General features: G+C 41.7%; 2 protein-coding genes across 3 annotated transcripts in view; one reads left to right on the top strand and one right to left on the bottom strand.

Moving 5' to 3' along the window:
- The window catches only part of CLTCL1 (clathrin heavy chain like 1), a 97188-nt gene extending 80623 nt beyond the window's left edge, over nucleotides 1-16565 (bottom strand). For both annotated transcript variants that reach the window (XM_044243729.1, XM_044243730.1), the window contains exons 1-2: nucleotides 16426-16565; nucleotides 5964-6171 (exon numbers count right to left, since the gene is read on the bottom strand). In XM_044243729.1, the coding sequence (XP_044099664.1) occupies nucleotides 5964-6171; nucleotides 16426-16467 (250 nt within the window). In that variant the 5' untranslated portion in view covers nucleotides 16468-16565. The remainder of the gene's footprint in view (nucleotides 1-5963; nucleotides 6172-16425) is intronic.
- A 2037-nt stretch (nucleotides 16566-18602) lies between these two features.
- On the top strand, nucleotides 18603-20011 carry LOC122901999 (serine/threonine-protein kinase VRK1-like). The gene has a single exon (XM_044241045.1). It carries the CDS (start codon nucleotides 18650-18652, stop codon nucleotides 19835-19837), a length of 1188 nt encoding a protein of 395 aa, XP_044096980.1. The 5' UTR covers nucleotides 18603-18649; the 3' UTR covers nucleotides 19838-20011.
- The last annotated feature ends 3576 nt before the right edge of the window (nucleotides 20012-23587 follow it).

Raw genomic sequence — 23587 nt, 5'->3', positions numbered from 1 at the left:
GATCCCAAGACCCTGAGATCATGACCTGAGCCCAAAGCAGAGGCTTTAACCCACTGAGCCACCTGGGCGCCCCATCAACAACACAACAACACAACAACACACTTCTAAATAACTCATGGGTCAAAGAATAAATTACAAAGAAAATTAGAAAATATGTTGGAATGAATGAAATAAAAAGCACAACATATAAATTTTGGGGTTTCAGCTAAGGGAGTAGGTAAAGAAAAATACATAATCTTAAACGTCAAGATCAGAAAAGAGTATCTCAAATCAATAAAGTAAGTTTCCACCTTAATAAACTACAAAAAGAACAAACTAAACCCAATGCAACAAAAAATAAAAATTAAGAGTAGAACAAAAATCAAGGAAAGAAAACAGAAAAATAATAAAAGAAAATCAATAAAACAAAAAGTTGGCTTTTCACAACAATCAAGAAAATGGGATGCTTGGGAGGCTCAGTTAAGTGCCTGCCTTTAGGTCAGGTCATGATCCCAGCACCCTGGGATTGAGTCCTGCACTGGTCTCCTTACTCAGTGAGGAGCCTGCTTCTCCCTCTGTCTACTGCTTCCCCTGCTTGTACTCTCTCTGACAAATAAATAAAATCTTAAAAATAAATAAATAAAAGGGCACCTGGGTGGCTCAGTGGGTTAAAAATTCTGCCTTCAGCTCAGGTCATGGTCTCAGGGTCCTGGGATCGAGCCCCACTTTGGGCTCTCTGCTCAGCAGGGAGCTTTCTTCCCCCTCTCTCTCTGCCTGCCTCTCTGCCTACTTGTGATCTCTCTCTGTCAAACGAATAAATAAAATCTTTTAAAATAAATAAATAAAATCTTTTTTTAAAAAAGATTTTATTATTTATTTATTTGACAGAGAGAAATCACAAGTAGATGGAGAGGCAGGCAGAGAAAGAGAGGGAAGCAGGCTCCCTGCCGAGCAGAGAGCCCGATGCGGGACTCGATCCCAGGACCCTGAGATCATGACCTGAGCTGAAGGCAGCGGCCTAACCCACTGAGCCACCCAGGCGCCCCAATAAATAAAATCTTAAAAAAAAAAAAAAAACTATTTTGAAAAATACGAAGTTGAATTACCAATACTATCTGGTTTCAAACTTACCATAAAGCCACGGTCATCAAGTAATGGCACAAGGCTGGGCATATGGATCAATGAAATAGAAATGAGAGCCCAGAAATAGATCTTTCTATTCAGGGTCAATTGACTTCTATCAAAGATGCCTAGATAATTCATTGGGGAAGAACAGTGTTTTCAACAAATGGTTCTGGGTGGGACAACTGAATGCCCTTATTCCACCAAAAAAGAAGGGAGGAGGAGGGGAAAAGGAAGGAGGCGGTGACAGAGGTGACAAGGAAGAAGAAGTCAAAGAGGAAGGAGATGAGGAAGAAGAAGAAGAAGCAGCAGTAGCAGCAGCAGCTTACCACACACCATACACAAAAATTAACTCAAAACACACTATGGACCTAAATGCAAGAATTAAAACTAAAAAACCATTAGAAGAAAAAACAGAAAATCATGATCTTGGGTTAGGCTAAACACTCACAGGTAGGACTCCAAAATCAAGATCCATTAAAGAAAAAAACCTGGTAAACTGCAGTTTATCAAATTTAAACTTTTTTCTTTAAAAGATACACTAGGAAAATAAAAAAATAAGATACAAATTGGGAGAAAATATGTAGATCACATAGTTGGTAAGTAATTTATATCCAGAATATATAAAGAACCCTCAACATTCAATAAGACAAATAAGCCAGCTAAGAAATGGACAAAAGATTTAAACAGACATTTCTCTAACAAGATACATGAGTGGCTAAAAAAGTAAAGTAAAAAAGATATACAAATGGAACTGCTATAATAAAAAAAGATAATATCAGTATCAAGTTTGCATATATGTTTAAAAAAACTAGAATGCTCATACCTTGTTGGCAAGAATGTAAAATGGTAGTCATTCTGGAAAATAGTTTGGTGGTATCTTAAAAAAGCTAAAAAAAATTATCATATGATCCAACAATTCCACTCCTAGGCATTTACCCAAGAAAAATGGAAATATACATCCACATAAAGACTTGAAGGCAAGTATGCACAGCAGCAATATCCTTAATGGCCAAAAACTGGTACCAATCCAAATGGTACCTGGTAAACTGAGAAACAAAATGTGATATATCCATTGAATAGTGGAGTACAGGAATCTTACTCACACATAAAAAACTAACTACTGATTTAAGCTACAGTGTGGACGAACCTCAAACATACTATGCTAACTGAAGGAAGCCAGGTATAAAAGACTGTATGTTGTATGATTTATTTGAAATGTCCAGAAATGGCAAATCTATAAAGCCAGAAAACAGATCAGTAGCTGCCTAGGGCTGAGGAAGTGGAAAATGACTGCAAAGAGGAATAAAGGAACTTTTGGGGGTAGTAGAAATGTTCTAAAACCAGAGCATGGTGGCGGTTCCATAGCTCAATAAATTTACTAAAAACATTGAACTCTACGCTTAGAGTAAGTGGATTTTATGGCATTTAAATTATACCTGAATAAAATGGTTAAGAAAGAAAAAAGACTAGACTAGAAGTTCAACTGTAGGATGGGAGTAACTTTTAGTTTCAAATAGCCTGGGATCACAGAGGAAATTTCCTCTAGTTCGAAAACTTGTCAAGCTCTCCTTGACTGGTTAAAAAGAACTTGTTTTACATGATGTGCCAAATATTTAGCATCACAAAGAATAAAACAAAACAAGAAAACCCTACCAAATCTCCTTTGGGAATCAATCTGCGGTCAGATTCCAGTTGCCAGGGTAAAGAATGTGCTACCACAAGGGGGCTCCATCTCACCACCTCTCCCCTCCCTACCCGGGCCAAGAGCTAATTGCTAGGCTGGCACTATTATTATAAGCCTTTATGCAACCTACCACTAAAAATTAAGGGGGAAAGGTAGAGTTTGCAAAAGAAACACATATGACTACTCAAAGTGCTACGATTCATAATAAAAGTAAAAAATATACTTGGACCAGTAATGCAAGTAGTCAGTCAACTTTTTCTATTTAGGGATATATAGGATCTTTGACTTGTAACTGTTTTTACAACTCTTTAAAAATATAAAAACTGGGGCGCCTGGCTGGCTCAGTCATTAAGCATCTGCTTTTGGCTTGGGTCATGATCCCGAGGTCCTGGGACCAAGCCCCACATCAGGCTCTCAGCAGAGAGTCTCCTTCTCCCTCTCCCACACCCCCTGCTTGTGTTCCCTCTCTCACTGTCTGTCCCTCTCTAGCAAATAAATATATAAAATCTTCTAAAAATAAATAAATAAAAATATAAAAACCATTCTTATTTGGGACTGTACAAAACCGAACAGTTTACTGATCCCTCACTTAGAGTACTAATGTTCCATTAGGATGATGAGCAACTGCTGATGAATTCTAACCCCCACCCCCTACTGCTTCCTGATCTTTAGTCAAAGGTAAAATTGTATCTCTGGTTTTAAAATGTTCACCACAAAAGCACCAGTAGAGACAGTTTGAAGAGAGACTGGGGTGAGTGAATCTGCTCTAAGTTTCTCCAGAAGGATGGGCAGTGATATGGGCTGAGCATCTCAGGAGCTCTCAGCCAAATAAAAGGACAAACTGTGAAGGCAGACCTTTTTTAAAAAGAGGTCCTTCTCATCACGAGTCCCTTTCCAATCACAAGACATCACCAGTCAAAATGAGGTCTGTGAGATTCAAGACCAGTACCCTTGACTTCACTTTCATGCTTTCACACTGGGACCTATGCAGCAGCTAAGTCATATGAAACAATAAAAGTATAATTAAATTATCTCAGTAATTCAGCGACTGTACAAATACCTTAAAAAAAAAACAGTTTTCTTCATTTTGGTCTAGGGTCTTTGAAACACAGTGCTACCCTTGCTCACAATTTATACAAGATCATCCTAATGGCCACAAGATTGCAGTAAAAATAGGATACTTAAAATTTTTTCAATTTGGTTCCACAGCTCACACTTCCTCATACAAAAGAAAACAGCACTCAATTACTATAGCTGAAAAAAATTCATATGAACACCGAGAATGGAAAAAAAATAGGAGCAGCCCCTGGTCCTCACATCCAGGCCATGTTGCTCTCCTAGTGGCCATAAACCATCTCAGAGAACACCAACTTCAGACAAGTCCCTCTAAGACCATGATAAAGTGAGACAAAACAATTTTACTAACTACAGACAAAAACAAGGTAAATGTCACTTCAGAATTTTACTAAGTTCAGACAAAAACAAGGTAAATGTGCAACGCACAAAATACCAAACAGCCCCTCTCATGGCTACTACTTCTTTAACCAATGCCAACTTTATCTTCACTCTATGCCCTTCCTTATAGCTAAGATTCATTGAGATAACCTAAGTATAAAATTAGTCCCACTTTCTAACAGCACCCAATCTACAGCAAACTCGTGTTTCCTTAGACCATCCCCAAATCACCCAATGAAATCCCAAATCCTACAAAAGGTTCTTCTAACACCTTCTAATAATAGTGTGATACGTCCAAGCTCCCCATGGTGTGGTTTTGCCCTTTCTGAAACAAGTAATAAACCCAACTTGTTCAACTTCAGATGTGTTGCCAGTGGCCTTTGGTGGGAGGGGACTGACAGTATTAAATCGTGAGTTCTCTCCATTCCCCTACCACACTTCAAAAACCGCCTCCAGGAGATGCACGGTGCACACCGGTAAAGAGAACTGTATCAGAGGACCAGGAAGACTAAAATGCTGGCCATCTCTGAGACCCACAGAGAATATACCAAACACCAAACAACATGATAGATAAGATCTCTCAAAAATATTGCAAACTAGAAAATACAGAAAAGCCAAAAGAATCATGAAGAATCCATAAAGGTTGGCCATTTTTTCAACTAAAATTAGTTTATACCATTTACACTACATGTTCAAAAAAATATTTTTTAAAATATTTATTTATTTGACACAGAGAGAGAGAGAGAGAGAGAGATCACAAGTAGGCAGAGAGGCAGGCAGACGGGGAGGGGGAAGCAGGCTCCCTGCTGAGCAGAGAGCCAATGTGGGGCTCCATCCCAGGACCCTGAGATCATGACCCAAGCCAAAGGCAGAGGCTTAACCCACTAAACCACCCAGGCGCCCCCAAAATATTCTGACAAGAAAAAGAGTTGATAGAAGAAAAGATCATTTAAAATTTTTTTAAAAATCAGCTTTTTAAAAAAAATATAAAGTTCATAACTTCCAGATGTCCATTTACCTAGTGAAAGGACAAAGTAGACCCTATTTCTGTAACAAAATAGGAGCACAGGCAAAGCTAATATTCATCATTTACTAATTTTAGCTCCAGAAAGAACTTTCACTTTTCAAGGTAAGTGATAATACACCTTGCATAAAATATTAACAAGTCCAGTATATACATAACCCTTTCAATTTCCCAAATCACAGCAATATGAAAAGATTCTATATTCTCAAATAACTACAAGGTTTCAAGTACCCAATATTCCCTGAGTTCAAGGAAGCAAAATTCTATTAAACAACAGCTATACTGTTATCGATGAGTTTCACAAGAGAAGTAGTACCTTGGCTCATACTCTAGGATGTTTGGAGCACCAGTGTAAAGCAGCCCATCATGAGGTCCAGGGCACCACACGGTCCTCCTGGTGAACATGTGCAGTGTGGTGTTGGCCCTTCCAGATTTAACAGTCATAAGGATGAGGCCCTGGGCATTCGCTCCCTCCTGTATTTGGCTATACGCATGATGTCACAAAAAACTCAGGTGCTCAGGAACCTCTCATTAAATGAGGTATGTAAAACATAGCTTTGGCTAAAACTTTTGGAATTAAGTTTAATATTATTGATGACATTTTCCTGTGAGTTTATTGACAGTTGTCTGCTATTTAAGGTAACAGAGCAGGTCAAGTGAGGCAAAATTCCTTTCTGAAAATCCCATCAAGCTTACCTTTCAGAGCTATCACCTTAGAGGCTGGATTCATGATGGCACTTTCAGCAGAGATGGGCCGCCTGATTGGCGCCATTGGATCGTTCATGTCAATAATCACTACCTGAGCCTGTTCACCAACCTTCTCTCGGACACATATAAACTTATCAGATTCCATGGTCAGTGTACTGAATCCAATGTTGGCTGGATTAATTCCCAGGTTTTGGAGCTAAAGAGAAAAGAAACATTTGATTTAAAAGTAAGTCTTTCCTCTCTGAAACAGATTAAATCTAGCCCATTATTTAGGGAAGTTTAACAGAAGGAAGAGGAAAAGTTAAGTAAGAATTTAGAAAAAACTTAACATCAAGTGATTATTCAAGGCAAACACTGACTTGTTTTTCTATACTTTTAGTAAGTACGGGCAATGCATCAACAGCAGGCCATGAATCAACTCTCAAGGAGCCTACAATCCCACAGGCTGATGAGAACACACAAGATTAAGAATAAAACCAGGAAGAGGGAAGGATGCCATCAGAGCCAGAGACAGGAAGATACCAGCTGGGAGGGGGTGGAGAAGGCCAAAGGTCAAAAGGTCTAGTACATTTTGGAGGTAGACAGATTGCTTGAACTCATGTACAACTTAAATCAGGCACCTTTCTCCAAAGACCACTTCATAGATAGTGCCTGGTTTAAATAAAAACCTATTAATGAGATAAGCTTCAATGAAAAACCCTGGGGAAAACACAGACTCAGGAAATTTCTATCACCCCTATGAAGAACCATACTTATTTCTATAAAATTCTCTTGCCCCCATTTACCTACAAGTATCTTTGTTTCTAAACATTGTTCTGCTCAACTCAAACCCTACTGCTCCTGACTTAACCCTTTAGTAACTGTTACCCTGTGTGAATTTGTATAAAGTTTATGCTAACAACAAAGATTAGGGACAACTTGTTAAAAATAACTACCAGCCTTTGGAAGAAGCACAAATGAGGCTGTTCATACTGCTAGTATAATTCTTAATCCTATCATATTTTTCCCCCACTAACTCCTCAAAAGCAGGGACTCTATCTTACTTGTTTCTTGTGATACAGAGTCTAGACATACCGAGTATTCCAGCTGCTGAGCAGAACAGGCTGGAGGACAACAGGTCACCTCATCTGACCTTTCTGCTAACTCAGGAGGCAAGTTATGCCACACACAATTTACACTAATGCAACACACAGTTTTTAGATTAAGACATCTTCCCAGAATCACAATGCTGATTAATGATGGGGACAGTTGTGAATAAAGCTCATGCTCTGAACCACAATACTGAGTTGTTTGAAATTCACATTTTATTTTCACACATCTGAAGTAGCAGCTTAATGCAGTAAATGTAGTGAATGAAAGTTGAGACTTTTTCATAGCAAGTAATTTTCACACATTCATTCCATAAATAAGTACTGAAAACATACTACCTACTAGCCACTAACTAGACTCTGAAAACAGTAAGATACATAAGATATAGTCACACTATTCAGAGCCCACAGACTGTGGAGACTAACCATTACTATTAGGTTAAACTATATGAAGTTGCTGATAAGAGGGCAATGAAATGTTCCATTGGGAGCAGAGGTGGGGAGTGGGGAGGAAGGAAGTAAACAGGGTGAAGTAAGTTCCCAAGAGACCTACACGGTCTCCTTTATTTTTTATTATGAATTATTGTAAACATTATACTATATAAGCATATAGTAAATTTAGAGAGCACCCTAACATTCAAACACCCAACACCCAACACTGTCAAATCTTTACATATCAGAGCCATATACTTAAGTGGGCCCAGATTTTCTAAATTTTCACTTTATTCTTAGTTTGGGGATCATTTTGAATTAATATGGCAACATTCTGATTTCAACTCCAAATATCAAGAAATACCTATACCCAATCTCCTGAGCACAGTACGTTCTTAAATATTAGTGACTGAGTCCAGCCAAACACAGGACAATCCCACCAAAATAACTTTTACATCCAAAATATCAAATACCGGGGCGCCTGGCTGATCAGTCAGTTGAGCCTCCAACTCCTGATTTCACCTCAGGTCATGATCTCAGGTCGTGGGATCAAGCCCTGCGGTGGGCTCCACGCTCAACAAGGGAAGGGTTCTGTTTTGGATTCTCCCTCTTGCTCTCCCCACTGTGCATGCATGCCTCTCTCTCTCTGTATATATATAAATAAATCATAAATTAAAAAGTAAAGAAACAGGGCGCCTGGGTGGCTCAGTGGGTTAAGCCGCTGCCTTCGGCTCAGGTCATGATCTCAGGGTCCTGGGATCGAGTCCCGCATCGGGCTCTCTGCTCAGCAGGGAGCCTGCTTCCCTCTCTCTCTCTCTCTGCCTGCCTCTCCATCTACTTGTGATTTCTCTCTGTCAAGTAAATAAATAAATAAATAAATAAATTTTTTAAGAATATAAATTCAAAAAAATAAAAAGTAAAGAAATAAAATATCAAATACCGCTAAGCTTTACTCCATATGCAGAAACAGAATTCCAAAGAAGTGGTGTACTCAAAGTGATTTTTTCTTATTAGTTAGAAGCTGTAACTAAGGACTCCTGATTCCTACAATAATTACTCTGAAAGGTAACCTAGATACACATTTAAAACAGTCCATATACGAGTTACGCAAAAGTACACAAGACACTATCTAATAATCCTTTTCTGTTCTCAAGACCTGCAATTAAATGAATCCAAATTCAAATCTGACACTGGGGAAAACATAAAAAGAAATTACTCATCCAACAGTCCTGTGGTTTCTATATTTAAGGGGTTTAGGGACAGTAGTCTGAATGGGGAGGGTTGCAGCTGTGTTTATACAGGGACGTTGGTGAAAACACCAATTGCCCATATCAAAGAGCCAAAACATTCCAGTTGCACTGAACATCCCAGGTTTTCATGCCTCTTGTCTTTGAAGATGCTAGTCCTTTCTCCCTCTGTATATGTCTCCTCAGACTCATTCACTGCCTTTTCACTGTGTCCAGCACATGGATGTTCAATAATTAATTAGTAAAGAAGTTACAAGTTTTAGGCAGTTAAGAAAATAATTTAAAGTAACATGGGGTGCCTGGGTGGCTCAGTGGGTTAAAGCCTCTGCCTTCAGCTGAGGTCATGATCCCAGGGTTTTGGGATTGAGCCCCACATCAGGCTCTCTCCTTAGTGGGGAGCCTCCTTCCCCCTCTCACTTTCTACCTGTCTCTCTGCCTACTTGTGATCTCTGTCAAATAAATTTTTTAAAAAATCTTTAAGGTAACTTAAAAATATAGATTTTATATGTTAAACTTATCAGCAAGTTTTTTCCTAGCTTAAAGAGGGAGCTCTGTAAATGAGGACCTATGAAGGTCTTTTCTAGAACTAACCTAAAATTCTAGGACTAGGTTAGTTCAGGGTACTTTAAAAATTACATTTTTATTATGCTTTACAGAACTTCTCTCAAATTACATCAACGTACGTTTTCTGTATTTTAAAACCAATGCATAAGACCCTATATTTATACCTGTTAAATGTCAACTAGTTGGATTCCAGCCTGTCAAGATCTGCTTGGATTCTAATTTTGTCATTGAACTTTGCCAACCCAGCTCTGCGGCATCCTTCTTTAGCCAGCCGAAAGAGATCGTAATCTCCCCCTGGCATGGAGGCCACCAGCAGGCCTCAGCCAAGAGATGCAAAAGAAGAAAATATAGAACAGACTGAAAGGAATAGATTCGGGGAAACAGCAAGGGAAAGCAAAGAAATATTTATAGGATGGGGTGACTGGTGTCAACAACCACTGCCCCAGAAGGATATTAGTAAGCAACACTGTCGAATACATGCTGCAATCTATATGTAATCTTCAAAGAAAGATCTTCAAACTCTGTTAAGTTACAAAAGCAAAAGGAGGGGAATTTTATAACAAAATTCTTTTAATCATTTTTTGAAAGATATAATGGTTTTCTTAATAGTAGTTTCATCTGGGAAAAGAGACCTAGTTTTTGAACAGAAAGGTTTAATTTTCTTTTCTTTTTTTAACAGATTTTATATATTTATCAGAGAGAAAGAGAGAGAACAAGTGCATAAGCAGGTGGAGCGGTAGGCAGAGGGAGAAGCAGGTTCCCCACTGAACAAGGAGCCTGATGTGGGACTCCATCCCAGGACCCTGGGATCATGAACTGAGCTGAAGGAAGACGCTTAACTGACTGAGCCACCTAGGCATCCAGAAAAGTTTAATTTTCATTTATATGTTCTATCTGGGGTTATTCTTCCCATGTATATATATGACTTCAAAACTTGTTCCACACACACTTTGCCCTAGCTACAGACTTTGCTCAAGAACCTGGTGGAAAGGGACCTTGACTAAGATCCTCCTAGCACATGGTAACTATTTTAACCCAATAAATTCAAAAAGTACTTGTGTAGTTTGGGGATTTTGAACATTTAAATATGTTCTATGGTGATAACTGATTCTTCTAAGGAGGACCTGTCCAAATTAACTTAATATTTGCTCAATTACCATGTCACTGTTGGGATTCTCTCGAAAAGGCTGACCCTTCCACACACCCTGGGTGACTGGGTTGTTACTTTCTTCACTTCATAAATAAGAAAAGCAGAAGGTAAATGGCTGGCCCACTATCTACTTCCAAAACAAGTCCACCCAGAGTAAAATGTAACAGTTTACACAAGACCTTAAAAACATTTTACATGGGTGCACAACAATTTCAGGGCAGAAGGAGACTAGCGTTGTTTGTCTTAGTATACCAAAAACCATTTCACAAAATACAATGGCAATGTAATGGTAACATAAACCAAACATGTACTAGGCTGTGAGTACAGCTTTTTTTTTTTTTAAAGATTTTATTTATTTATTTGACAGAGATCACAAGTAGGCAGAGAGGCAGGCGGGGTGGGGGCAGGCTGAGCAGAGAGCCCAATGCGGGGCTCGATCCCAGGACCCCAGGATCATGACCTGAGCCGAAGGCAGAGGCTTTAACCCTCTGAGCCACCCAGGTGCCACGAGTACAGCATCTCTTTTCAGAGTGATTCCCTGGGGCCTCTCCAGCAGACACAGGTGCCCATGACTGTTTTCTTTTCTTTTCTTTTCTTTTTTTAAGATTTTATTCATTCATTTGACAAAGAGAGACACAGCAAGAGAGGGAACACAAGCAGGGGGAATGGAAGAGGGAGAAGCAGACTCCCCACGGAGCAGGGAGCCGGATGCAGGGCTCGACTACTGACCCCCTCACTCCTATAATTTATACAGATCCTCTTGGCAGACTCTGTATCTGTTAAAAACATCACCTCAGAGATATGCTACATATCAAAACCTTGAGGAAATGCATTTATATGTTCTCTGTGTACTGAGCTGTGTCACATTTCAAAACTCTTACAAACTATTCCTCTTCTGAATCAAGGTGTCACTGGTTTTTAGCCCTTTAGCTTTTTTCCATTCTCAGCTTAAAAAGCAACAACCTTCAAACTTAGATATCTGAATATAAAAAAGTTCAAACAGTACACCGAAGAAAAATATTTCTGCAGAACTAGTCCACCACTCAACAGGAGGATGGTAGGATAAGTAAAATTAAATAAATTGCTACAATCTCAAGCTGAAGTGGAAGAATGCTTTATTATAACGCATTAGATATAGAAGTACAGCTTCTGCTCTGGGTACATTCCTGAAAAGTTGATTGTAGAATAAAAGTTCCTATACACTAATTTTTTTTTAAAAGATTTATTTATCTCAGGGAGGGGCAGAGGAAGGGGGAGAAGGAGGATCCCAAGCAGAACCTCCTGCTGTGCACGAAGTACCCCCTCCAACCCTGGGGCTCAATCCCATGACCCCAGATCATGAACCCACCCAAAATCAAGAGTTGGAGGCCCAACCAACTGAGCCACACAGGCGCCACTTCCCCATATGCTGATTTCTATTTTCCCAGTGACCATTATAAAATGATTGTTTTAACCTCTGGGAAAAATCTGGCCCAAGATTTTTCATATGAAACCAACCAAAGTGCTCGCTTCGGCAGCACATATACTAAAATTGGAAACCAACCAAAATTAAAAACAGAAAAAAGATAACTAGATTCACAAAATATAAAGTGATATGGTAGACAAAACAGGCAAGGGTTGTGTGGCAGAAACAAAATGTGAGATAAGTAGGAGTATTCTTAATAAAGTAGACTTACAGTAAAATGGTCACAGGTGAGCTATATGGAGGGCCTAGAAAAGCCTATAAACTGTTAATAGACAATCTACATTACAACTAGTCAGTCATTGATTATACAAACATTTCAATATGGAACTGGTTTCATTCCTTCAAAGATATCAGGGCCTGTTATGTACTAGGCAGTGGTAATACAACTGCAGATAGGAGATCCTGAGATTGCAGTCCAGTAGGGGAGGTGACCACCTATACACCATATGGTTAGGGCCATCATGAGAGAAGCCCCAAAACTCTGGGGGCACACAGGAAGGCTCCTAATTCTGACATATCAGGGATAGCTTCCTGTCACTTAAGCAGAAGGCTAAGTAGGCCTTGGCTGGGTAATAAGAATGAGGAGAAGAGGGCACCTGGGTGGCTCAGTCAGTTAAGCATCTGCCTTCAGCTCAGGTCATGAGCCCAGGGTCCTGGGATCAGGTCCCACATCGGGCTCCCTGCTTGGAGGGAAGTCTGCTTCTCCCTTTGCCCCTACCCCCTGCTTCTGTGCACTCTTCCTCTCATTCTTGCTCTCAAATAAATAAAAGTGAAATTTTAAAAAAAGGGGAGGGGGGAGAATGTTCTGGAAAGAGGCAATAAGCCCACAGGTAAGAGTGTTGGGCTCCAGAGAAGGTCCTGAAGGACCAGACGGTGAAAAGCAAGAAAGCTGAGCAGGTGCTGGATTAGGCAGGGCTTTATAAGGCATTGAGGAGTCTGGCATTTTCATCCTGGAAGCAAAAGGGAAGCATTCACTGATGAACTTTAAGCCTTTGAGAAAATCTCTTTGCCTGTGTGCTAGAGAAGGGAAGGCAAGACTAGAGGTAGATGACCAGAGACAAAGTTAGTGCAGCCATTTAGGTGAGCAATGTCATCATAGTCCAGGGTCATATTTCAGGGTCATGTCCAAGCTAAGAGTAGCAGAATAATGCCCAAAATACATAGGAGAAAGAACCAGCAGGTTAGGGAGAAGTCATGGCTGTCTCCTAGGTTCTTGGCTGGAAACTGGAGAAGATACACATTTGGAGAGAAAGAAGAGCCCTATTTTGGAACATGATGTGTTGTTTGAAGAACGTATGGATCATCCAATGGCCTTCTGCAGGGGCCAGCTGTCATAGTGGCAGTAACGACTGACAAGAATAGAGCATTTTGTTATGTACTAGACACTGTCCCACATCTTACATTTATCACATTTATTAACTCAAAATGTCACAATAGCTCTATGAAGTAAAAACTATACCCTTTATCTCTGTATTATAGATATAGAGATGGACACACAAAAACGTTACAAAAATTGTCCAAATTCACTTGGCCAGTAAGTGCCCGAGCCCAGAGTCAAACGCTTCCATTTGTACTCAGTCTGTGCTCTTAACCAGGGCCTACTATTGTCTCCCCTACATATACCTATGAGGCTCAGGAAAAATATGCAGCCTGCCTGGGAACACTGAGCATATGGGAATACATACAAATCACCCAGTAGAGCATACAAAATGAAAAGACAGAAGAGCTCAAGACAGACCCCAGGCTTATTCCCAAGAGGAGCCCACAAAGGAAACTGGGATGTGAGCAGAGAGATAGGAGAAACCCTGGGAAACTGTGGTATGACCAAAAGCAACAGAGAAAGGGTCATGAGGAGGCAGTAAAGTACGGTGTCAACTATAGAAGATGTTTTGGAGTTTGAATTCTTTTTCTTTCTTTCTTTCTTTTTTTTTTTTTTTTTTGGAGCAGGGGCCAGCAAATTACAGACTCTGTATAGCCCAACTAAAAGTGAGTTTTATACTTTTTACAAAATTTTAAAAAGAGGGAGTGGGAGACTATGTTTCAAGAGACAATACATGCCTCTCAAAGGCCTAACCTATATACTAACTGGTCTTTACAAAAAAATCTATATGACAACTTACAACTTGTGACCTTGGCAAGAACAGATGCACAGGAACAGTGGGGGCAAAAACCAGACTGCAGGTTACTAAGGAATATAAGAGAAGTGATGGAGGGATAAGGTAATTCTTTCATGATGTCTAGCTGTAAGATAAGAGCTTCAAGGGGATGGGGAGAGGGAGAAGTTTGTGTAAAGACAGAAGAGATATGAGCATGGTTAAACACAAACATGGAAGAAGACACCAAGAGGGAATGGATGAAAACACGGGAAAGAGAAGGCCTTGTTAAAAGAGGGAAGGAGGTGGGATCCGGAACACACACAAGGAGGGAAAAAAAAAACCACTTTTGAGATAACAGGAAGGCAGAAAAGGGCAACTGCAGACAAGTTTGTAAGGCTGCAGGCATGAAGGTGAGAAATATCCCAGTTTATGGCTTCTGTTTCTCCAATCATCTGTTGCCAACAACGGGGAGTGGCAGGATTAGGGATTTAAGAAACAAGCAGAAATTTTGAAATGTCTGCAGCTAAGGGAGAGTGTACAGACTAGAAAAATGAGTACAGAGAACTCTCAACAGCTGGTTAATGCTGGAGACCACAAACCACATTTACATGGCCTATATGTCAACAAGTCATAAGTATTTTCCAGGTAATAGAATATATTTTTTCAAGACATTATGAACTTTCATAGGAATTTAAAATGTCTTACTGCTTCCTTGCCTTCTGAAAACATATTTAGTGGCTAAAGCACAGGCTTTGGAGTTAGTGATCAGAGTTAGAACCCAAGCTGTCACTTACCAGTTGTGTAATTTTACCTTTATTGCTCACTCTCTCTGTGCCTTAGTTATTTATAACTCTGTGTCTCAGTAACGATAAAGACTAAATTAAATGAGATTTATAAAATATATAGCATAGTGATTAGCAAGAAAAAGGGCTCAATAAAATGGATCACATTATTGTGTTGTTCTAATTAGCAGCAGCAGTAGTATTTTCCTATTTCACATTACTGTCAAGAGATGGGTGTTCAGGAGACTGCTACCTCCACCAACCACAGCTCTATCACTAAGGGACCACAGAAGAATACTCCAGGGATCGAGTTTCAATCTGCATAATAAGAGGATCTGACCCGTCACTACACTCCCAGGGCCTCTCCCATCTGGATATAGAGTTAGAAGTGCTCTGTGCTGTGGGGAAAAAAAAGATATTCCAATCTACAACATTCCTTGCAATCCTGCAGTGTAGTAACAATGACCTGAGTCTGATTCCGGCTCCTACTTGCTGAATGACTGGACAACTTATTTAATGTCTCTGTGCCCCGGTTTCCTCACCCAGAAAACGGGGAAAATCATATGGATCTTAGGGGATTGTGATGATTTTTTCTTAAAAGAGGCTCCATACCCAGCGTGGGACCTCGGGGGGTGGGGGGCGCTCCAACTCAAAACTGTGAGATCCAGACCTGAGAGTCAAAGGTTTAACGGACCTGGGCACCCAGGCGCCCCAGAACTGTGATGCTTTAATATAAAGCACAGAGCCAATGGCAACTATATACCTACGCCACCTCCTCACTTGTAAAATGAGAATCGTTATCACCCTTCACAGGTGTGACACACGCGTGTGATGTGAGTGAAGCACTGTACATCGTGCCAGGACACAACCCCCAGTCAAACACAAACAGCCAATCTTCATTTCCCTGAAGCACAACTCTATTAGGAGAGCTGGAGATAGAACAAACTGGGACCTCATTAAAAAGCTAAACTTTGGGGAGTGGGTGTTACTGCATTGAAAGGGTCTTATTAAAACACACCATGATCCCTCTCGCTCTTTTGGTCAAAGGATTTGACGATCCTTCCTCCCACGAAACCACTCCAGTGACTTCGGAAGTCAACAGACACAAACTCAGATGTAAGAATAGAGAGACGCAAAAGGGAAATGAGGCTCAGATTCAGATTTCAGAGTTGTAAAGCTTGCGAGTGGAATCCGAGCGCACCGCTCGTCAGTCTGGTTCCAGCTCCCAAAAGCACTGACATCTTCAGTTTCCGTCACCCGGCGCTCTTAGCATGCCACCGAGATCTGAGCCGTCCGAGAAGGATTACCGTCGCTACTGGATAACGGGTTTCAGCGATCAGCCCACCTGGCGGGGCGGCACGTGCGGGCCACCGCGCCCTCCCACTACACCGACCGGCGCGCCCAGACACCAGCCCGCCCACCCAGTTGGGCCCGGGTATGTGCGCCCCGCCGCGTCCACTGGAGTCGGGGTCCAGTGCCAGGGGCCGGAGGTCCCGCCGGCCGGCCAGTCAGCGGCTCCCGCCCGGTCTCCCGGGAGGCGGGGCGGCGGGGGGCGCGGCTGACAGGACGAAGCGCGCGACCCGCCCTGTAGCCGGCCGGGTCTCGGTGCCGGAGCCCTGATCTCACCTGGAAGTGCTCCTGGAAACGGATGGGGAGGATCTGCGCCATGGTGGGTGCGGGGCCGAGGCGGCAGCGGAGACAGAGGCTGTGGTGGCCGTGGCGGCAGCTCCCCTCACGCGGGCAGACGGGCGGCGGCAGCAGCGGTGGTGGCGGCGCCGGCCGCGCAGGCGCACTGCTCCGGGCCCCGTCCCGCACGCGTTCTCTCTCGCCGCACCAACCCTGCGCGGGATCCCTCCGCCCCTCCGCCTGAGGGTCCGCGAAAAGTAGTCCCGCGCGTAGCCGCACTTCCGGCACCCGGGAGCTAGAATCAGTCTGCGCTGCCCTGGGGCGTACCCCGGGCAGGCGTGCGCGGGAAGGTGGCAGGGTCCCGGGCTAAACCCCAGCCTGTGCTCCGGGCAGGTGTGCAAGGGAAGGGAAGGGGGGTTCCGGGCCAGATCCCTAGCCAGTGAATGGGGCAGGTGTACGAACGCGTCGGGGACTGCTCCCCGCGGATACTTGGGTCCGGTGTACGCGGGAAGATGGACCGAGTCTCTGGCCGCTGTGCTCAGGGCAAGTGTGCGCGGACGGGGACTAGGCGTGGGCTGTCCTCAGCAAGTTTCCTGGGGAATAGGGTTTTCAGAAGAGGTAAATCAAGTTCCCGGACTGCCCTTGTCTAGAGGCTTGCATGTGTTGGGGGTAGCGGGCAGTGGGGGAAGTTCTACCTCAAACTCTGGGCAGTTTGAGGGACAAACAAGAGGGACATTCTTTTTCAGTCAGGCACAGATGTGCCAAAACAGTGAAAGGAGTGCGGGAAGTATGTGCGCAGATAAGTGTCTGCACAAGGCTCAGCCCTCATTCTTGTAGGGAGCATCTTTCCTGGCTCATGCAATTTGTATAGAGTGTGCTATATCAGAACATCAGGCCGGAGAGCCTGCAAAGATCACATCTAGCAGCAGATGACTAACGAGGGGCCACGAAGGGTCACCTGGATTGGCTGTGGTCGCACAATAGTGGGAGCAGTTCCGGAACGAGAGCCCACACCTGCTTTGCCCAGCGGTCAGTTGTTTTCTGAGGCACCATTTGAAGATGTGTTTTGCATGCAGATGGCTCAGCTGCATAAAAGAGGTTTGTCAGGGAAGGGAAAGCCTTTGGCATTCTGTGTAAGCGTTCCCACAGTGTAATCGATACCCTGTATGCTTCCCTTTGCTCACTGGTAAATTTAAGAAATTAATAGTCCACCGTGAATAACACAGTGATTGTGCAATTATTTGCACAGTAGCTTCACAATCTAGTATCATCCCAAAATATGTTAAAGAAGAAAGGCTGCTCACTTTTCAAATGAAATCACTTTTTCAGTATTAGCCAAGAACCTTTCGCAGAGTGCCCTTTCAACATCTGGGTAGCCTCACCATCTAACAATAGATCTGGCTTCTGCTGTGGGTAGTACCACCCAAATCTCTCCATTTTGGCAGTTATGCCTGTGACTCCCAAGTACACTTCACACCAAACATGTAAATCCTTTCGTATTAATTCTTATCACTTCCTAAATTACCATTCCCCCCACACACAAAGAGGGGCCTTTTGAGGGGTCAAAACTAAAAATTTACATTCTAGAAGAAAGAATTTCAAGAAAATTGTGGTTAAGGAAAATGATAGGATTCTTAATAAGTCCAGACCTCGCTGTGTGTCTGTACTTGTAAAGGAAATGAACATTCTGATTTGAGAAGGATTCTAGTATTGACCACTGGTCAGTGACCTGCATACATATATTTACAAATTTATATATTCTGTATACTTTTTGTATATGCATTGTGTACCTATTAGCAGGTCAAAAACTTGGATAATGCTGTGGCATAGCGGTGTGAGGAGGGCAATTTGGTGATACTTATGCATTTTCTCTTCTGCCTAGAGTATCTATTCTGCAGTTGTTCTTGCAGACCATCCTACAAATAAAATTCCAAGGGAAATTAGCAACTCATGGTAAAAATAGATAGATAGATAGACAAGTAGATAGCCAGCCAGCCACATGACCACTCAGGGAAATAAGCCACCACAAGAAGCAACTAGGAAGACCAAGAAGCAGATACAGACTCACAAAGGTTGAGAAAATGAGATTATTACAAACAACTTCTAAATTCCTATATTTAAGAGAGTTAAGCAACAGCTTAAAAATACATGTGGGGGCAAGTCGGCGAAAGCGGCGGGAAGTTTGTACAGTGCAGAAGGTGACGCATCTCCGGCTCGGGTGAAAATGCCTCGCGTAAAAGCCGCTCAAGCTGGAAGACAGGGCCCTGGAAAGAGACGACTTGCGGAAAACTTTGCCCCTGGGGAGGTGATCACGGACATGGCGAAGAAGGAGTGGAAGCTGGGCGCTCCCGTTGGCCAGGGCGGCTTCGGTTGTATCTATCTCGCTGATATGAATTCTTCAAAATCGGTGAGCAGCGATGCACCTTGTGTTGTAAAAGTGGAGCCCAGTGACAACGGACCTCTCTTTACTGAACTGAAGTTCTACCAGCGAGCTGCCAAACCAGAGCAAATTCAGAAGTGGATTCGTACCCATAAACTGAAGTACCTGGGTGTTCCTAAGTATTGGGGGTCTGGCCTACATGATAAAAACGGAAAGAGTTACAGGTTTATGATAATGGATCGCTTTGGGAGTGACCTTCAGAAAATATATGAAGCAAATGCCAGAAGGTTTTCTCGGAAAACTGTCTTGCAGCTAAGCTTGAGAATTCTGGATATTCTGGAATATATTCACGAGCACGAGTATGTACATGGAGATATCAAGGCCTCAAATCTTCTTTTGAGCTACAAGAATCCTGACCAGGTGTACTTGGTAGATTATGGCCTTGCTTACCGGTATTGCCCAGAAGGAATTCATAAAGAATACAAAGAAGACCCCAAAAGATGTCACGATGGCACTATTGAATTCACCAGCATCGATGCACACAAGGGTGTCGCCCCGTCAAGACGTGGTGATTTGGAAATCCTTGGTTATTGCATGATCCAGTGGCTTAGTGGCCATCTTCCTTGGGAGGATAATTTGAAAGATCCTAACTATGTTAGAGATTCCAAAATTAGATACAGAGAAAATATTGCAGATTTGATGGACAGATGTTTTCCCGAGAGAAACAAGCCAGATGAGATTGCTAAATACATGGAAACAGTGAAATTACTGGACTATGCCGAGAAACCTCTTTATCAGAACTTGCGAGACACTCTCCTGCAAGGACTGAGAGCTATAGGAAGCAAGGATGATGGCAAGCTGGACCTCAGCCTCATGGAGAATGGAGGCTTGAGAACAAAGTCAATAACGAAGCGCAAGAAAGGAATTGAGGAGAGCACCAAATCCAGTGTCGAAGATATGGAATGCTCCGATACACAGACAGAAGAGGCCACAAAAACCCGTTCAAAAGCCAGAAAGAGAGTCCAGAAGTAAATCAAATGCTGTAAATCGACTTTTCTTCCTGTCATTTGACTTACTCCTCTTTTTCTATTTTAAATGTTATATTTTCATGTGAGTCTTTGAGGATGGGGCTGACCATGAAATAACTATGTCTTTGAAAAATATAAACTTTTTTTTTTATTAAGTAAAAAAAAAAAAAATACATGTGGGAAAATACATGCAGGAAACCTGCAACTCTAAAGAATAACCCTAACAGGTTTTTGAAAAAGAACCAAATGGAAATTCTAGAAATGCGAAATGTAATAGAGTACATACAGTAAAGCTTTGGCACAACATTGTAAGTCGGCTCGAAATGATCTAATCATGCCTTGAGGTAAATAAAATGAGAATAGAAGGAGGACAGGGGTGGGAACTATCAGTGAGGAACCAGTCAGGAGACAGACATCGCACTAGTTATTTGAACAAAGGGAATTTAATTTAAAAAAATAGTTAACATGAAATTACATTACTAACCAAATAGCTGGAAGCGTAAAACAAGAACCCAAGTTATCATGGAGGTATAAGTGCAGGAATTAGCTACCATTCATAGAGCTCATGGATAAATAGGACCTGAAAATATTCCAGCTTCGAGGAAGGTCTCTGGGGAGAGGGATTGATTGCCCAGCTAGGGCCATGGTCTCTAAGCCTAGAGGAGGAGTCTACGTAGGACTTGTATGTACACTGCTAGGGAGGGTCAGTGGAGCTGGCAGCCAGAGTTCTGAGAAGGAGGTGCTCTTTTGTGGGAAGAATCTGCTGAGCTGAGGTAGTGCTCACAGGAACAAATTCTGTAGTCACTCTCCTGTGTCCTTCGGGGCAGAGTCTAATGGAGAATCTGCCAGCACAGAAATACTTGTTTCCAGAGTCAGCCCTTGTACCACAAGGCAGTTTATATAAGGAGAAGGGAAGATAGATCTGAAAGACAAAACTTAATAACTGCTACAGAAAACCTGTTATATCCAAATTAAAATTCCCATGTGGCTTTCAGATAAGTGAAATTAAAAAGCCCATGGAGGACTTCTGTTTCCAGAAAGCATCTGAGAGCTAACAAAGGAATGAATAATGATGAAGCCAATATCCAAGAGAAAAAGGAAATGAGAGGTTGGCCTGGCATTCAAGATGCTTTTTCCTGAGAGGCATCTGCCAAGTCCAGAGGAAGGGCTGAGAAGGTAGGACTCTGACATTATTTTTATCACACTCATGCCCTAGGTAGACAAAGTTTAAGTCTGGGAACCACCAAGGAGGTACCCTAATGTATTGTTTGGGTACCACAAATTGTTTGGGATACCATTCAAATCATTTCAGTCCTTGCCAGCAGCAAACATAAATTCTCTAGGGAGAGAGTTAACTTCATGATGGGCCTCACATCGTTTCTACCATTGTTCGTATGCTGTTGTTATGCTCAATCAAACATAGGCATCCAAGGAGAGAAGGTAAATGATTGCAAAACAAGATAAATAACGGGAAAAAAAACCCCACATCTATAGAGAATTGAGGTAATGCTGTTTTCCCAAAGACTTTTCAAGGGCTATGCTTAATATGGTTAAGAGAATTAAAGACAAGATTGAGAATTTTATCAGACCTGGGAATTATAAAGAAAGAACCAAGTGGAAATCCTATAACTGAAAAATATAACAAGTAAAAAATTCGATGGATAGTGTTTGTTAGCAAGTTATATGTAGCTGAAAAGAGGAAACCAATAAAGCTAGAGCTAGGTCAGAGGAATATTTCCAAATTAAAGCACAGACAGAATAAGGTAGAAAACACAGAATATAGACAAATATAGAGGATACAGTACCAAGGCTAACATACATGTAACTGAAATCCTTGAAGTGGAGAGGATGAGGCAGAAGCAATGTCTGAAGAAATAATGGCTTAGAGGTTTTTTTTTTTGAAAATTGATGCAATAGATCAAGCCTCAAGTTCCAGAAGCATTACAGACTTAAGTCAGAATTCGTAAAAAGCAAACCACACTTAGGCATGTCAGACTAAAAATGGCTGAAAACTTAAACAAAAAAACCTTAAAACCAGCCAGAGTGAATAGACTTTCTAAGGAGCAGTAATTAAGCTAAGAACTGACTTCTTAAACAGTAGAAACCAGAATACAGAAGAATCATACTTTCAAAGTGTGAAAAAAAAAAAAAGCCTGCTAACCTAGTTTTATATTTGGGGGGAGGGGGAATCCCTTAGGAATGCAAGGGAAATTATATTTGCAGACAAATGAGGTCTAGGGAAATTCATTACCAGTAGACCTCAACCAAAACAGTACTAGATTGTCTTCAGGAAAAAAGAAATTATCTCAAATGGTGAATCAGAGATAGCGGAAAATTAAAATTCAAGAAAAATATGTTGGTAAATCTAAATGAAAGTTGACTATATAGCACAAAATAATAACACCTTCTGGGATAAAAAAAATATCAGATTTAAAATGTATGAGAATCATAGTCTGTAACTCAGGAGTGGAGTGAAGGGATTCAAGGTATTCTCAGACCAAGATCCAAGCGTCATCTGAGAAAAGTATAGAGAGAAATTAGGTTTGTAGTAGATTGAATGGTTGGTCCCATGTCTTAATTCTTTGCAGTAGGATTCATCCACATCCCTGCTGTGGATTTGTCATGAACTAAAGATGCCTCTTCACCCCTTGGTTTCAGACTTGGCTCTGTGACTTTCTTTGGCTGATTGGCCAGCAGAGGTTTAAATATCCTCCGTTGTTACACCTACAGTCTTACAGCTTTGCTGCAACTAGGAGTACAATATGTCCACAGGAGTCCCAGCCTTTTCAGCTTGAAACTCAGAATGGAGCATGCAGACAAGAGCCAATCCCAATCTGAAGCCTAGATGCAGATTTAGCCCAAATCATCCAAACCCCAACCAACCCACAGACCTAGAATGAGATGTAATCTAAAAAAAAAAAAAAAAAAAAGTAGGGGCGCCTGGGTGTCTCAGTCATTAAGTCATCAAGACCTTCAGCTCAGGTCATGATCCCAGGGTGCTGAGATTGAGTATCAGTCTCCCTGCTCCACGGAGAGCCTGCTTCTCCCTCTCCTGCTCTCCCTGCTTGTGTTCCCTCTCTTGCTGTCAAATAAATAAAATCTTTTTTTAAATGAAGTAAATGTGGTTATAAGCATAAGTCACAGAGAGGTTGAGGTTGTTACATTATTGTGGCAATGTGGTAATTACATTATTGTGGTAATATTGATGGATACAGGAATTGGTACCTAGAAATGATGTACATACATAACAAAACCCAGAAATATATGGCATTGCTTTGGTACCAGGTGATAGGGTAGGAACAAACAGCTTAACGAAGCTGAAAAATGGAGTTATGTATTATTAATTGACAAAATTGCTTCTGGTAAATGTTATGGGTTAAATTATGTTCCTCCAAAAGTCATGTTGAAGTCCTAAACTCCAGTGTCTCAGAATGTGTCTGTATTTGGACACAGGGTCTTGAAAAGAGGTGATTAAGTTAGATGATGTTGTATGGGTGGGCCTAATCCAATATGACTGGTCCCAATGAAAAGAGATTAGAAAAAGACACAGAAATGGCCATCTGAGGACACAGGGAAATGAAGGCCATTTACAAGCCAAGGAGAGTGACCTGAGGAGAAACAACCCTGCTGACAGTGTTTTTGCTTTTTTTTTTTTTTCCTTAATGTCTGGCCTCCAGAGCTTTGAGAAAATAAATTTCTGATGCCTAAGCCTCCCAGTCTTTGGTACTTTGTTATGACAACCTTAGTAAACCTA

Source organism: Neovison vison, chromosome 3, assembly GCF_020171115.1.
Source record: "Neovison vison isolate M4711 chromosome 3, ASM_NN_V1, whole genome shotgun sequence".
Lineage (NCBI taxonomy): Eukaryota > Metazoa > Chordata > Mammalia > Carnivora > Mustelidae > Neogale > Neogale vison.
The sequence above is the reverse complement of the archived record's forward strand: the minus strand, read 5'-3'. Positions and strand labels throughout refer to the sequence as shown.

Coding starts and splice junctions, on each gene's coding strand:
- LOC122901999 (XM_044241045.1), top strand. CDS start 18,650: ATGCCTCGCGTAAAAGCCGCTCAAGCTGGAAGACAGGGCCCTGGAAAG.